General features: G+C 37.4%; 1 protein-coding gene across 3 annotated transcripts in view; it reads left to right on the top strand.

The window, feature by feature from the left end:
• LRP1B (LDL receptor related protein 1B) overlaps positions 1-9554 on the top strand; it is a 642008-nt gene extending 632454 nt beyond the window's left edge. For 2 of the 3 annotated variants that reach the window (XM_058028149.1, XM_058028148.1), the window contains 4 exons: positions 1693-1783; positions 4008-4152; positions 5190-5288; positions 7668-9554. In XM_058028149.1, the coding sequence (XP_057884132.1) occupies positions 1693-1783; positions 4008-4152; positions 5190-5288; positions 7668-7808 (476 nt within the window). In that variant the 3' untranslated portion in view covers positions 7809-9554. Of the gene's footprint in view, positions 1-1692; positions 1784-4007; positions 4153-5189; positions 5289-7185; positions 7236-7667 lie in introns of all 3 variants that reach the window. The other variant, XM_058028147.1, reaches the window with a different exon arrangement.
• The last annotated feature ends 4372 nt before the right edge of the window (positions 9555-13926 follow it).

The raw sequence follows: 13926 nt of genomic DNA, 5'->3' as shown, positions 1-13926 counted from the left end.
AGGCCTTGCACTCCCTGCTCCAAGGGCTAGTGCACTTTTTAAAGAAAAGAATATCCAGTGACAGCATTTGGCCCTGTGCTAGTGGGAGACCTCTGACCATTTAAATCCTGCTGAAAAGCATCAAAAATAGAGCTGTAAGTAGTGCATAACTTTTGTATCGGCCATCTGCAGAGGGCTGAGTTTTACCCACTGTGAAAATCATCCCGAAAGTAAGAACAGCTCCTGCTGAATGTTTTTAAACACCTCTGAAAGCATGAAAGGATGGCACTGCTGCAGTGTTGGCAGCTGAAAGTGGCCAAGGCTGCCTGCAGAGTGCTGCTGGTGCCCTGCTGGACCTGCCCTGCTCACATTTAGCCCAAGTGGAGCAGCACAATGAGCTGCCTGCTATTCAGGTCAGCTTGGTGGATAGATGAAACTTTTCTGGGTTTTTTTTCTGAAATGTTTACATGCCAAGACAAAATTAACTTTTTTTTTTTTTTTTTTTTTTGGCACCTAGGTAGAACTTAAGGCAGTTATTCATCAAATGTTTTCTTAAAAGAGCCTTGTTGTAATATCCTTTACATGCTGAATCTTCATAAGCTGAAGTGAACTCAGGATGCTTCAAGTTTTTTTATTCAATACTTCATTTCGTGTCTCTGACAACCTGACTTGGCTTTCAGGCAGAAAGCCTTCAGGCAGAATTCAAAGCACTTCTCAATTCTTTATTTAGACTGTGGTTAATGTAGAGCAGACACTGCCAGCAGCTTATTCTTTTAATAAATCAATAAATGTTGTCAGTGAAACAACCAGCAATATTTTTGTTTTCCACCAGTTAAGGATGGTGATATTAAAGAAAATACATGCCTCTCCACACTGGCTTTATGTTGGATTCCTGCTTTTATAAGTCCTGTATTTATAACATAGAATTATTTGTTGCATGGATTTCTTTATGAGCAGATACTAAAAGCAAGGCTCAGAAATAAGGGTGTAGTTACTGACCTTATTTTTGCAGATAGTCTCATTTCAGTGAAATTATCTGCCAAAATAATGTGAAGCCCATTTTGTTCTTCCCTGTTCCCTCCTCTCCTTTAACATTGCTGTCTGATCTGTGCACTGTTTTTCTGCTGCATTAGGCATTATTGTAGTTTTTGTGATTGCCTATATCAACATAACAAAATTGTTGGCTCTCGAGTACAATGCAGTAAAATGCAGCAAAATGCAGGAATGCTCCAACCATCTAGAAATGAAGATTGCTGGCTGTTTTGTATTTTCCCACAAATAAAGATAATACTCATACCAATTAAAATGCCAATTAATTCTTCAACCAGAGCTAGGGCTACTGGATATTTTAAATAAATAATTGCATGACCTAAACTGCTGAAGATCCTGGCCGTGCCACTCCAGTCCAAATTGTTTAGTAATTCCAGATTTTCAGGGACTGCTGCTGCAAATGAGGACAGGGAATTAATCCAAGTTATATTGGTATCCAAAAAGAGGAAACTCCTGATTTGTTCATAAAAGTACTCGTGTGTACACTATTAACTGTAATGAACTTGGGTTTTTTATTGATCAGCATCAAAATCTCAAATTGATGAGTGAAGCTCATCACATGAAATTGCATTGTTGGCATGGGAAATTATTCTCTTTTAATTAATGTAACTGTTTTACAGCTGGAAAGCCATGATTATTCAGTGATATTTCCCTCTGTTTTAGGAAGCATAGCCATCATTGTTCCTCTTGTTCTACTGGTGACTTTGATCACTACTCTTGTAATTGGACTATTTCTTTGCAAAAGAAAACGAAGGTAAGAAATTTTATATTGAAGTTATTTTATTATGAAGTAAAAAAATAAATCTTTAAAGTATTTTCATCTTTTTGATATACAAAAAATCACTTTATGTGAGAAACAAAAATGCAACAATGACCCAAGACTTGTTTCTGGAGGCAGCAAATCAGTTACATATTGGTTCTTGCTGGAGCAACCACATTTGTTACTGATACTTAAGTTCCTCATGCAGTAGTTAAAAAAAATTGTAAAAAAAATTTTGCTCAATCCTGTAAAGGCAGTATAAGTGTTAATAACTTTATCCAGAGACTTAGAGAACTTAACAGAATTGATGTATTTCATTGAAACCACATACTCAAATTTTGAGTATTGTTTACATCTTCAAGTGATATTGAAGATGCAAATAATTCTCAAAATAGTTACTGTAGAGTCCCAAACCTTTTCCTTATTAATCTGTTTCTTTAGTATCTTGAAGGGAATATTTTCTTCTCTTGAATTTAGCTGCCTTGGAGCTGATAATGAGCTTGGGTTTGACTTTTTGACTTTGGGCATTTCTTCCAAGGCCATGTTTGGTGGCCAGGGGAGGCAGGAATGTTTCTGCTGTACGAGGCACCTGAGAGAGCTGCTGCCCTTCACATGTTCAAAGAACATCATCACATTGATGGGGATGCAGATTTAGCAAGGGAAGATTCCTGGCAGTAAGGCCATGGCCCACTAGGGAAGGCAGAGTGGGAATCAGAGAGCAAACCATTTACTTCAGGCCTGTAGCTGTCCTGCTGGCTGGCCTTGAGCAGCTGTCTTCCTTTCTCCTGGGGCTTGTTACCCCACATCTGAAACCAAGATAATGTCTCTTTGTTAAGTCCTTTAAAAGTAAGTGATGAATCTGCTGTTTCTGCAAATGTGGCCATTTATGAGGCTATTTCAGTGCTCCAGGCTAAAAGAATCTTTTAAGTTACTATGATCTGGCATCTCTCTCCCCTGCAAACTCTAGTGTAAACTAGTGAGCATCAATTTTTAAAACCTTTTTTGTAAAGCCAATAAGATAAATACATTTCCTGACCATGCTGTTAGTAATGCTGACCCTGCCAGACTCCATGGATGTCATTATGTGCTGCTGCACCTAAAATGCCAGGTTTAGTGATAGCCAAATCCTGAAACCAGTTGCTGCTCTGTAAATTATTTAGGTTACTGAGAATCACTTGTTAAATAATAGATTTTCAGCGGAGAAATAGAACTAGCCTCAATAAAGGGCTTTCTTCTTAAAATTATATTTGAAAATGTATTTTAGAGTTATTTTCTCTCTTCAGAGAAGACTGTCAAGTATTAAACTAGGTGTAGCTGTTCAACACTTGCATGCTACTGTTAAGTGCCTATTTTAGGAAATATTTTTTCAATGACATTTCTGAAAAATACAGATCATTTAGTATATTGGATTTCAGATACTGACTGCATCTTACTCAGCCAACAAGAGGACTCGACTGTTATCATCCTGACTGTGACCTCCCTATTATTCCTTTGTAATTCTAGAGAACATATTGCACTGGGAAAAAATTACCCTCTTGAGGTTATTTCAATTGCTTGGGCTGAAATCACCTCCTTAGCTGAAAGAAATGAATTCAGCAACAGAAACAATTCAACTCAATCACTTATCTTTACTGATACCTAATTCAAGGTTAAAAATAAGGCTCAGTCTTTTATTAAAGCTTGAAAGACAATTCAAGTTGAACTTCAGTGTTCCAATCACCACTGGCAGGGAATGCAAACTGGAATGAGGAGAAGTTCATACATTTTTAATGCATCCTGATGGAACCATTTGCTTGTCCTCAGTTTACAGCTGACTTTGGGCAACCGGTTTGAAACAAAAGTGAAATGAATGAGCAATGGGACATGACTCATATTCTCTTTGCCTTCATTCCTGCAGGGAATTGGCAGTGACTTTGCAAGGCTTTGCTTGGAAGTGAGGGAAATCTGGAAATAACTGGAGGAAGTCAGGGTTGTAGACAGCGAGTTAGCACTTTGTATGGATTCATACCACTACAGCCAAACTGAGAAAAACAATAAAACTCTGCTTCCAGCTTCTGTGAGATCTATACATAGACTCAGATTGCTACTTCGCTTGGAAAATTGAAGGATTTTATGATTGTCTCCCGTTGATCTTAGAGATTAAAGAGAAACAAGATACCCAACAGCTCGCTTGAAAGTTCACTATGTTCTTCTTTTTTTGTATGTTTATGCAATACAGGACAAAAACTATCAGAAGACAACCCATGATAAATGGAGGACTCAATGTAGAAATTGGCAATCCATCATATAACATGTATGAGGTGGGCCATGACCACAGTGAAGGTGGTCTTCTAGCCTCAGATTTCACTCTAAATGCAGAAAAGGTAATTTCTTTTCTCTTTCTAGTGGCAAAGCCATTTTATATCTTGCAAAGGTTTTGTCTTTAAGTGTAACAAATAGAAATGTAGAACAATGACATTTAGATCTGGTTAATGAATATAAAGCCAAGTTGAATGCCATTAGAATAAATGTCATGTATATATTAACAGCTGTTTTGTAGTTTGATGCTGTCTGATGGTCATTTTTCCTAGTGCTTGATCAAAATAGAGTTCGAAATTAACTACAAAATGATTGGGGTTTTTTTGTGAAGACAGATATGTCTGTGAGCTGACAAACCACCACTGGGTTTGTCAACTGGCAAAAATTTAAAATTGGAAAATATTTAAAATTGGAAACACATCATTGTCCAGCCCCCGTCTGAAGCACGAAAGAGTGCACACATGCATAGGAGAGTAACTTATTCCTTATGTGAAAACTCGCCGAGTTGCGAGGAGCTGGGATCCCTGACGGGGCAGATAGATTAAATGTTTGCACAAAGCTAGTAAGTATTATCATTTCCTTGAGAGAGATGCTGTCAGTCCTGCAGCAGCAGCACAGTGATTGAAGTGCCTGGGTGATGTGACACGGGATGAGCGGGGTAATGCCGCGCTATCTCTCCCGGAGCGCCGTAATCAGGCGCTCACCAAAGGGCAGCCATCACTCCCTGCCATTCCTGACAAAGCAATAACAGGATTACTGATAGCTCCAGCAATGTCACCACTGCATCACACAGGCAGTGTGCTCAGTGCAGGAGGTAAGCTGAAAATGGAGTTACTCACTGGAGGCAGAGTGGCTGAGCCAGTGCTTATTGTGAGGTCTGGCCTTAATCCTCAGTGGAAAATGGTTGGAAAATGCTGAATTTTATTCTCATGTTGAATGTAAGAGTTTCTCGTGCTGAGGAATGCCTGGAAGGAGGTTTTTATAAATGTAGATCATTCTAAAATAATGTTTTCAGTTGGTGCACTGTTTATTTAACAGTGTTGATAAGTACACGTGGAAAATGCTCTATTAGCACAGAAACTGAAATTTTCTATTTATACAGGCCAGATACATAGGGGGAGGGTCCACTGCATTCAAGCTTCCCCACACAGCTCCATCAATCTACCTAAACTCTGACTTGAAAGGACCACTATCAACAGGGGTGAGAAATGATGATCCAAGTCCATTCCATTCCACCACAGCCCCTTTCTAAAGAAAGTTTGTCTGTCATTTTTGACTAGAGGCGTTTTCTGTTTGTTTTTAATTTTGTTTTTCTTCTTTTAATGGAATGAAGAATGACAGTAAATAATACATTTTCTATTTGAAATAAAGGGTCCCCCTCTGCATACAAAATTTCATCTGTATCCATCATCGTAACATGATCTAAAACTGCAAATATCTTTGCAAAGGAATAAAAAACCAGTAAGCAATGTGATGCTTTGCCATACAAGTTATATAATAAGTTTAGGATGGCCTTCACAGCCATGTATCCTAATATATTTAAAATTTGTATGTAAGAACAGGCATCTAGTGAAGCTTATAAAACTGAAAGATGGTCCCAAATAATAGAAACAAGTGGTTTTATTTTAGAGGAATTTGATGCACACAAAAATTAACAATTTCCTTCAGTATTTGCAAAGCATATTTTAATTGTTCAGATTTCAATGGATTTGTATCATAAAAGAGCTCCTTCTAAAACATCTGATTTTTTACTACAATTTAGTATGAGGTTTGCAAACATTAAGATTGAAGAGACAAAAGGGACATCGATACAACATTCATATTCATGTGCCTCAATATATATCCATTTTTTGTGCCATTCACGTTCTTGCATGATTGTAATATGTTGTATTTGGAAATTTAATAATTGTTATGGGGTGTGTTTTTTCTGATGGAGCACAGAACCATGGATGATGACAGCCAGAATATTTACCCATCTTTAACTTTTTCTCTTAAATTATGGCCACTCCATCTTCTTTTTGTACCTCACTGTACTGCCTTTTACAATCAGTACCCCGCAAAGAGGGATCATAAGGCAGACCCTGCTATTATATATAACTTTAATAACTGAATAAGGCACTGCATTGATGCAAAGCATCTCTGTTCTGTTGTGGTTATCATCCTCAATAATGGTTGTCAACGGAGTAAAAAAGTCCTGATAATTGAAATAAAACTAAATTTCTGATTATAATCATGACCACAAAAGTAAAGGTCTGTGGGAACAGAACAGTAGAACTGAGAGTAGCTCTTTTTTAATTTTTTTTTTCCTTTTTTTTAATTAAATAGATGTGGCTCACCTTCTTGTGCCTTCATTTCAGGAAAGTCTGGACCACAAGGCAATCACTTTTTCATCTGTAATAGATGGAATGGGCAGCTTTTAATTCACTAACTGAGCAGCTGCTGTAGCCATCCAGACTGAGCAGTGTCTTAATCCTGGCCTCAGAAACAGAGTTGAGCCACAAGGAAAGGAAGAGCTAAGACTTAAAGTCATTTTTCATTCCTTGTTTCCCAGGGTGTATTCAGGATATTTTCAAGTCAGGAAAACCTACGCGGTTCTGCTTTGGCCAATTCAAAGTTTAGCCACTTCTTATTACACCAAACAAATTAATTTCCCTTTTTTAGAGTTTCTTGATGTTCCACTCTGTATCTGTGCAAGCAGAGCAGTGCTGATAAATTAGTTGTAAAAAGAGGAGGATTTTGACCACAAGGTGCCCTTTCCTGTTATCATGGATAAAAGCTGAACTCTAATTGGATAGCAAATTTCTTCTAGAGACAATAAAGGCATAAAGTATGAAGGAAATAGTGGAGACTCAGGGGATTTCACCCACAATGAAGTGCTTTGCAGCGTTAAAAATGGACTTGTCCAATGCTGAAGTGCCACTCATTTCAACAGATGTTTTTCATTCCAGTCCAAACCGCCAAAATTGCTGAGAAAAGGCTTATCAATTTGTAACTACTATGATATATTAAAAGTTGTGCTGGTTTATTATTAAAGTTTAATTTACATGACAAAAGTCTTGAATTTTTTGGTCAAATCATGTTGTGTATTTGGGCCACAGAATTCGAAAACATGGTCAGCTATTGATGGGATGCTGATGTCTTAGAACAGGTAATACATGGAAACTGTTGGCTGCAGTTTTCTCCTGTTAAACTTGTCACATGGTCTCACAGTGCACCTTCTCTATAAACTCCTTCATATCTATTTTGAAATCTTCCAGTGTAATAAGGTGGACAAGTCAACCTCAGAGACATTTTTTCAAGGTTTTTAATTTATTTTTTGTCAATGTTTTTATGGTTTTAATATCATAATATGCTGCATGTCATGTCATTGGTTACTTTAATAGCATGTCTCATCATGATTTTAATTTTCAACTAAATAATTAACTCATCATCAGGTTTGCAGACGTCCAGGTATCTATTAAATATGTCCTGTTGTATTTTATGTGTACTTGTTCTTGCTTTAACAAAGCCATTTCCATTACCATAAGCGCTAATTTTGATTCAGCCTGACTGGTCTAATGTTTGCTTCATTTCTCTGCAGCCAACGAATTACGCCAATCCAGTATATGCAAAGTTATACGTGGATGGACAAAACTGTCGAAACTCCTTAGCAAGTGTTGATGAAAGAAGAGAACTTCTTCCAAAGAAAATAGATATTGGGATAAGGGAGACTGTGGCATAATCTGCTGTTACCTTTTATACTCTGTATAAATGTATAAAATATAAGGATTACTTTTCTATGTACCAACAGTATTATAATTGTTTTGGCATCAGCATTACCTCTGTTTTTCGTTTGGTTGATTGTTTTCTGGGTTTTTCTTTTGCTGATGACTTTTGACTGACCATTTGTAAGGTATTTTTATGAAAAAGAAACTGCACTACGGTACAATTTACAACAATGCTGCTGAAATAACACACCTTTAAATTTGTTAAAATGGCAAACAGCATATTCGTTTGTAGCGTGAAAATGAGCAATCTATTTTCTATGAACTTTTTTGGTTCTACTTAATCGATGAAGATGGTATCTGCACTTTTTCATTATGTAGTCTGGAAGCTGTAGTACAGTGTGTAATTTTGTTTATTTTAAATGGTGAAAGAATGATTGAATGGTCTACTCTCTTCTTTGTGCCCATTAGAACTTCTCTTCAGATCCTGATGAAGCTAGATAACTTTTCACAAACAAACATAACTTGCTTTTAAATTAGCTTTAGGTTGCCAAGAAGTAAACAAGACTATAGAAGTGAAACATCTAATGATCTGCATGAACACAATGATTATGTTTCAGAAATCCAGTGACTGTACATGATATACTAAACATATATACCATGTAAACAAGCTTTGTATTTATTAAAACCTTATAGAACATAGTAACGATATATCTTGGAAGCTGAAACCTTACTTGCTGTGGGACAAAGCATTCAAACTCCAACAGTCCTGTAGGACAGTAGCCACCCTAGAGCACAAGAGGGCATTGCCTACACATGCTTTACATGTTTATTCACTTAATCACACACAGTTCTTATGGATTAATAACTCCCAACTCACATTGAGCAGTAGGGAAAAAGCCAGACCCCAAACCTTAAGCACACTCAGATGATCACAGCATTTGGTTTTGACAATCATAAATAAAACCCCTCACACCTCTTTAGTGATACTAAAGGATTCAAAACACAGCAGTTTCTTTAAATTAAGATAAACTGTGGTATTGTGGAGGTAAAAGGAGCCAAGCTGCATATTGGTGAAACCTTAGCAAAGCCCAAGTTTCAGTAGTCTGGGTTCAAGATCAAACTCCAAGTATCAAAAGTGAAAAGCATCAGTATCAGTTTCCAGCACTTCTCTGACCTGGCCTGTTTTCTGTTGTTGATAAGAGACAAAATCTGACTCACATTTTTTAATTTTGATGGAAATAAAGAATAAAATTTCTTTCAGGTTTGAACTGAATCAAAATATTTTATACATAACTTTAAAGGCACAAAAGACGTATTCACACATACACTGTGGAGGACTCTTCCTTCCTCTGCTAGACATGACTGACTTTTAGCTATCATAATATATTAACCTAACAGATTAAATATGTTTGTGGTTGCTCTTTATTCCCTTTGTACAAGCATTACAAAAATAACTGCTGTTTTATAAGAGATTTTTGTTGTACTATTGTGCATGCATACTACCTATTTCTAAACTTTGCCATATTGGGGCCTTTATAAAACTCTTGATTTATGTAATACTAGTGCAATTTTGCTTGAACAATGTTATGCATATCATAAACTTTTTCAGGTTCTTGTTTAAGTACATTTTTTTAAATTGAACAGTATTTTTCATTTTGGTTATAATAGTCATTTTGCCTATGTTTCTACAATGAAGTGTTAAATACTTTATAAAAAAATATTGTTGACTGATTTATTTAAATGAAAATCTACATACTTAATTCAGTGTGTTGACTAATTTTTAAATTTAACTTATAAAATGAAAGCTAAAGAAAGAGCAAATTGAAGCAAAAAAACATTACTTTGTACAAATGGCTAAATCCATTTTCTTAATGAAAATTTTTGCTTTTTATACAAATTCTATTTGAATGTTTTTGCAGCTCTGCACGTGTTTGGATGACTTAGGTGTATAGCTGTATATTAATGTCAATAGAATTTTAAAGCTATTATTTTTTCTATAAAAATACTGTATTAAATAGTTTCATACCACACAGCTACGATTCCACAGGTTCTGCCTTTGTTCTGCTGACATCATCAGAGATGGATTAGGCCCTCTTTTATTTTTTTTTTTTCCCCACAATTGCCATTGTTATGAGGCGTAAGTAGTTGGAAATTTTAGAAACTTTGCCATTAATTTTCTGGAAGAGAATCTGTTATCTTCAAAGCTCATGTAGATCTAAATTTTATCTGGTGGGTATAGAAGTAACATGAGTTAAAACAGGAATTCTTACACAGGCCTGAGGAATTTTACTTATTGTGATGTCTCAGTTTCCCTTCACTGAGACATTTTATTTACTTTACACCTGCCTGAGAGTTAATTGCTTTATAAATAATAATTTATTTCCTTATAAATACACAGTTGATGTTAGTGGAGCTATTAAATATTTGGTATTAGAGAATGAGATCATAAGTATGCAAGCAGAATTTTGATGGAGATACTGAGCTCTACCACTGCCATACTTAATAATCTTTAAATTGCACATAGGTGTAACAATCCACAATGGGGTTTTGTTTGTTTGTTTTTTCACTTTACCAAGGTTCTCCAAAGGAACTCTTTCCACAATCCTTCAAGAGCCCCAGAATCCCCAGGTTCTGTAGGTGGGCAGAACACACAAGGAGCTGAAGGGTGAAAGATTGAGGACCTGATCAATTACTTCTACATGCATCCTCATAAGTTCAGTAAAATGGTTTTGGGTAGGAAATTCTATCAAATTTTACAAGGGACAAGAAATGTTTAACTTTTTGCATTTCCACAGCCTTTTTGCTGTTATTAAGGGAACAGATTCATGCGTGTTGTAAGTTGACACAAGCTTAGAAGTAAAAAAAAATTGGCTGCATCACAGATAGAAGCATCTGTCTCTTCAGAGTGTACTTGCAAGGCTTTTCCTGGTTGTTTTCCTGTGAAAATATTCAGTGAACACTCAGGTGAAATTCCAGTTCTGTACTATTCCACAGAATTCATTGGGATAAAATTTTCTCCCACAGTACTAATGATTTTGCTTGGCGATGGGAAGCTGTCTGTGGGTTCCACAAATAGCAGGAGTTACAATTATTTACAGAAATGGAATTGTTCTTTGACTTTGTGCTCTTGGGCTAAGGAATACCCACATTTTCATTCAATAGACAACAAAAATAAGTCTGCGTTTGAAGGGGGACATGTGATATGCTCCATCACAAACTAGATTCTAAAATTCTTTGCTGAGTGGAGAATCTCCATGTAAAACATGAAAAAAAAAAAAGGAATGTGTTGAAAATTTTATAGTTCTGTCTAATGGATTTTTTTATTTCTCCACAGTAATTGTTCTAGTTTATTTACATAATAGTGCAGTGGAGTCTCTGCCTTGTAATTGGCCTCTTGCTCTATACAAGAGTTTGCATAAACTCTGAATGATGACAACTAAATTCTAAATGACAAATTGAGATGGGTGATGCTCCTGGTACTCTGATTAGTCACTCCACAAAATTGAGATTGCCAACATCAATGCAGTCCTCTTGATGAACACACTAGGAAGCATATTTGAGAATATTTATTTTGCTGAGCGTATTCTAATTGTTTCTTTCTCATTTCTAAGGCAGTTTGATGTTTGCAGAAGGAAAGCTTTGTAGTGGAATGCCTTTAAAATTCCTACTTCAGTCAATTACCTGGCAGTGAGATTACTGAGAAACTCCTCATGCAGCAGCAATTGTTTTATTTTTATCAGAATCAGTGCAGTCACTGATTAACTGAATTTTGTGTAAACATTTCAGAAAATTTGTGGAAGTTCCTAATATATCAGAATAGAACCAATGCATCCCCTTTTTGGAGGATGAGAAGATGACAGAGGGAAGCAATGTCAGTGATGATAAAAGGTCCTTAAGGTTGTCAGCCTTAAAAGTGAAGACATTTTTCATGTGGAACAAGCAGACCAACAATGAATCTTGTCTGTCCAACCCTGGGCATCTCAAAAAAACCCTGCAAAAGTACTGAGGCACTTGGAATTTTTCAAGTCTTAGCTGGACAGAAGGATGGCTGACGGAGAGAAGGATAATTTATCATCCTGGGTCACTAATTTATCCTGCTTTACCATCTCCACATGTGAAATACAGATCTCATGGACGCAGGGCTTGGTCATTCAGCGCCCATATTTTAAGGTGACAAAAAGGAAGAAAAAAGCATAAGGAAATCTTTTTGCTTCCCTGTGGCAGCTGCACATCACTTGGTGCATGTTGTGCCTCTCATGACCTCTGACAGTGATGTTCAAAGCTGAACTTGTAGAGAGGGAACTGTCTGCTGGCCTCAAAGGATGTTCAATCAGTTTTTCCTGGAATGAAGATGATGATACTGCTGACCTCCACTACTAAGCCTACTAATGATCCATTTTTTGGTAAAAAAAAATAACTTTAAAATACCACCATAGGTATACACATAAAATGTACATAGTGAATAGTATAGTATCAGAACTCATCTGTAGTTACTCTGAGTAAAAAATAATTTTCACAGTTAAATAGAAAGGAAGAGCTGAAACTACCGTGGAAACTCAAATGAAATATTAATTTAGGATTACTGCTAAAGCTCTCTTAAAGTATCTGTTCATGCTGGAGAGAAAAAAAAAAAGGGATTATAGAAACTGGCCACTGACTTTTTCTTAAAATATTTCCTAAATAAACAATTTTGAACGTTACAGGAGTTGGCACCTCAGAAGATTTCAGGAAACAAGCTGTGTAGTCCAATAGTTTCTCACAGTTTGTAATGTTGTCATGCCCAGGCAGCATTCTGTCCCATGAGTTGGTGTTGGATGATTTGTTAGTGATAAAGAGAATAAGGTAAGTGTGTGCAGATACAAAGAACACTTGCTGAAGAGATGACCTGCTCAACAGGTGAGTGTCCAAGCTCCTGAATAGCTCAGGGGGGTGGCAAGGATTGCATTTGAGCCTTGGGGAAAGGTTTCCAGCTGCTGCTTTTTCAATCTGGTGCCCTGTGTGTATGAGCAGCTCACTGAGCTTTGCGACAGACCAACACCTGAACCAGGCCGGAGCCACGGTGGATTTGCTCTGCTCAAAGAGCATCAGCCAATGTTAGGGCAAAGCTTTAATTCCATTGAGGACTCTGAGCTTTGGGGTATCCCAAAGTGGAGCCTGGTCTGACAGAAAAGCAGGAATGAAGCTCTGAGGTTGCTGGGTGTGAGAGCAGTGACACCTGATAGAGGACTGCAGCAGGGAGCTCGGGGGGAGCTTTCTGCCCTCCAGCTCTGCCCTGGTGCTGTGGACATCATCCCTGCCTCTCCTTCACACATTCAGAGAGTGGCCAGCCATCCCCAGAGCTGCCCTACAGAAATTCTGCACACCTGGTGAAATGTGAGATTAACTGCTTGGTAAATCAGGCAGTGATTACTGACACGTAAGTATAGGAGCTGTAGTTGTGCTGGTACTTTGAGGTGTTAGATGTCCATTTAAAAAATCTTTTTAAAGAGGAAAATTTTTGTTTTTAAAAGGAAGAATTGTTCAAGTAATTTTCCCACATACTGGGAGGCATTCTGCCATGTCTTAGAATAATACATCAGGAGAGATGTCCTTCAGGAAGAATTAAACAGGATGGGATGAGTGGTCTGGTTTATGTATAAGGTTAAGGTTGCTCTTCTACAAGTAAGTTGTAATTCTGGACATCTCTTAAATGGAATATGTGCATATCCTGCATTTTTGTGTACACTTTTAAATGTTCAACTTCAAAAGCCAGGGCTTCCTGCTGCTTTTCAGAGCAGGAGGAGTGCACTGAGGAGTAGAACTGGGTAAAGGTGTCCAGTGCTTTCCCCAGTGACCAAATTTTGGACTAGCAGTGCTGTGTGTCTGTCCCTACTTCAGGAGTCACAATATTCCAATTAGAGCCTGGCAGTCATTGGCACTTGTTTTATGCAGTGAGAGTGTAGCAGGGCTCTTTGTGCAGCAGAGCCAGAGTCACTGTGCACTCAAAGCTGTGTGTGAGCTCCCCAAGGCAGGTGTGCAGCCCCTGCCCCCCCAGGATGGAGATCCCAAGGACTTTTGGTGCCTTTTCCACTCTGGTGAGCTGTGGTGGTGCAAACAAAACCCATCTCACCGGTAGGGCTCTGTAGCTCAGCA

This window comes from Melospiza georgiana, chromosome 7 (assembly GCF_028018845.1).
Source record: "Melospiza georgiana isolate bMelGeo1 chromosome 7, bMelGeo1.pri, whole genome shotgun sequence".
Classification (NCBI taxonomy): domain Eukaryota; kingdom Metazoa; phylum Chordata; class Aves; order Passeriformes; family Passerellidae; genus Melospiza; species Melospiza georgiana.
The sequence above is the reverse complement of the archived record's forward strand: the minus strand, read 5'-3'. Positions and strand labels throughout refer to the sequence as shown.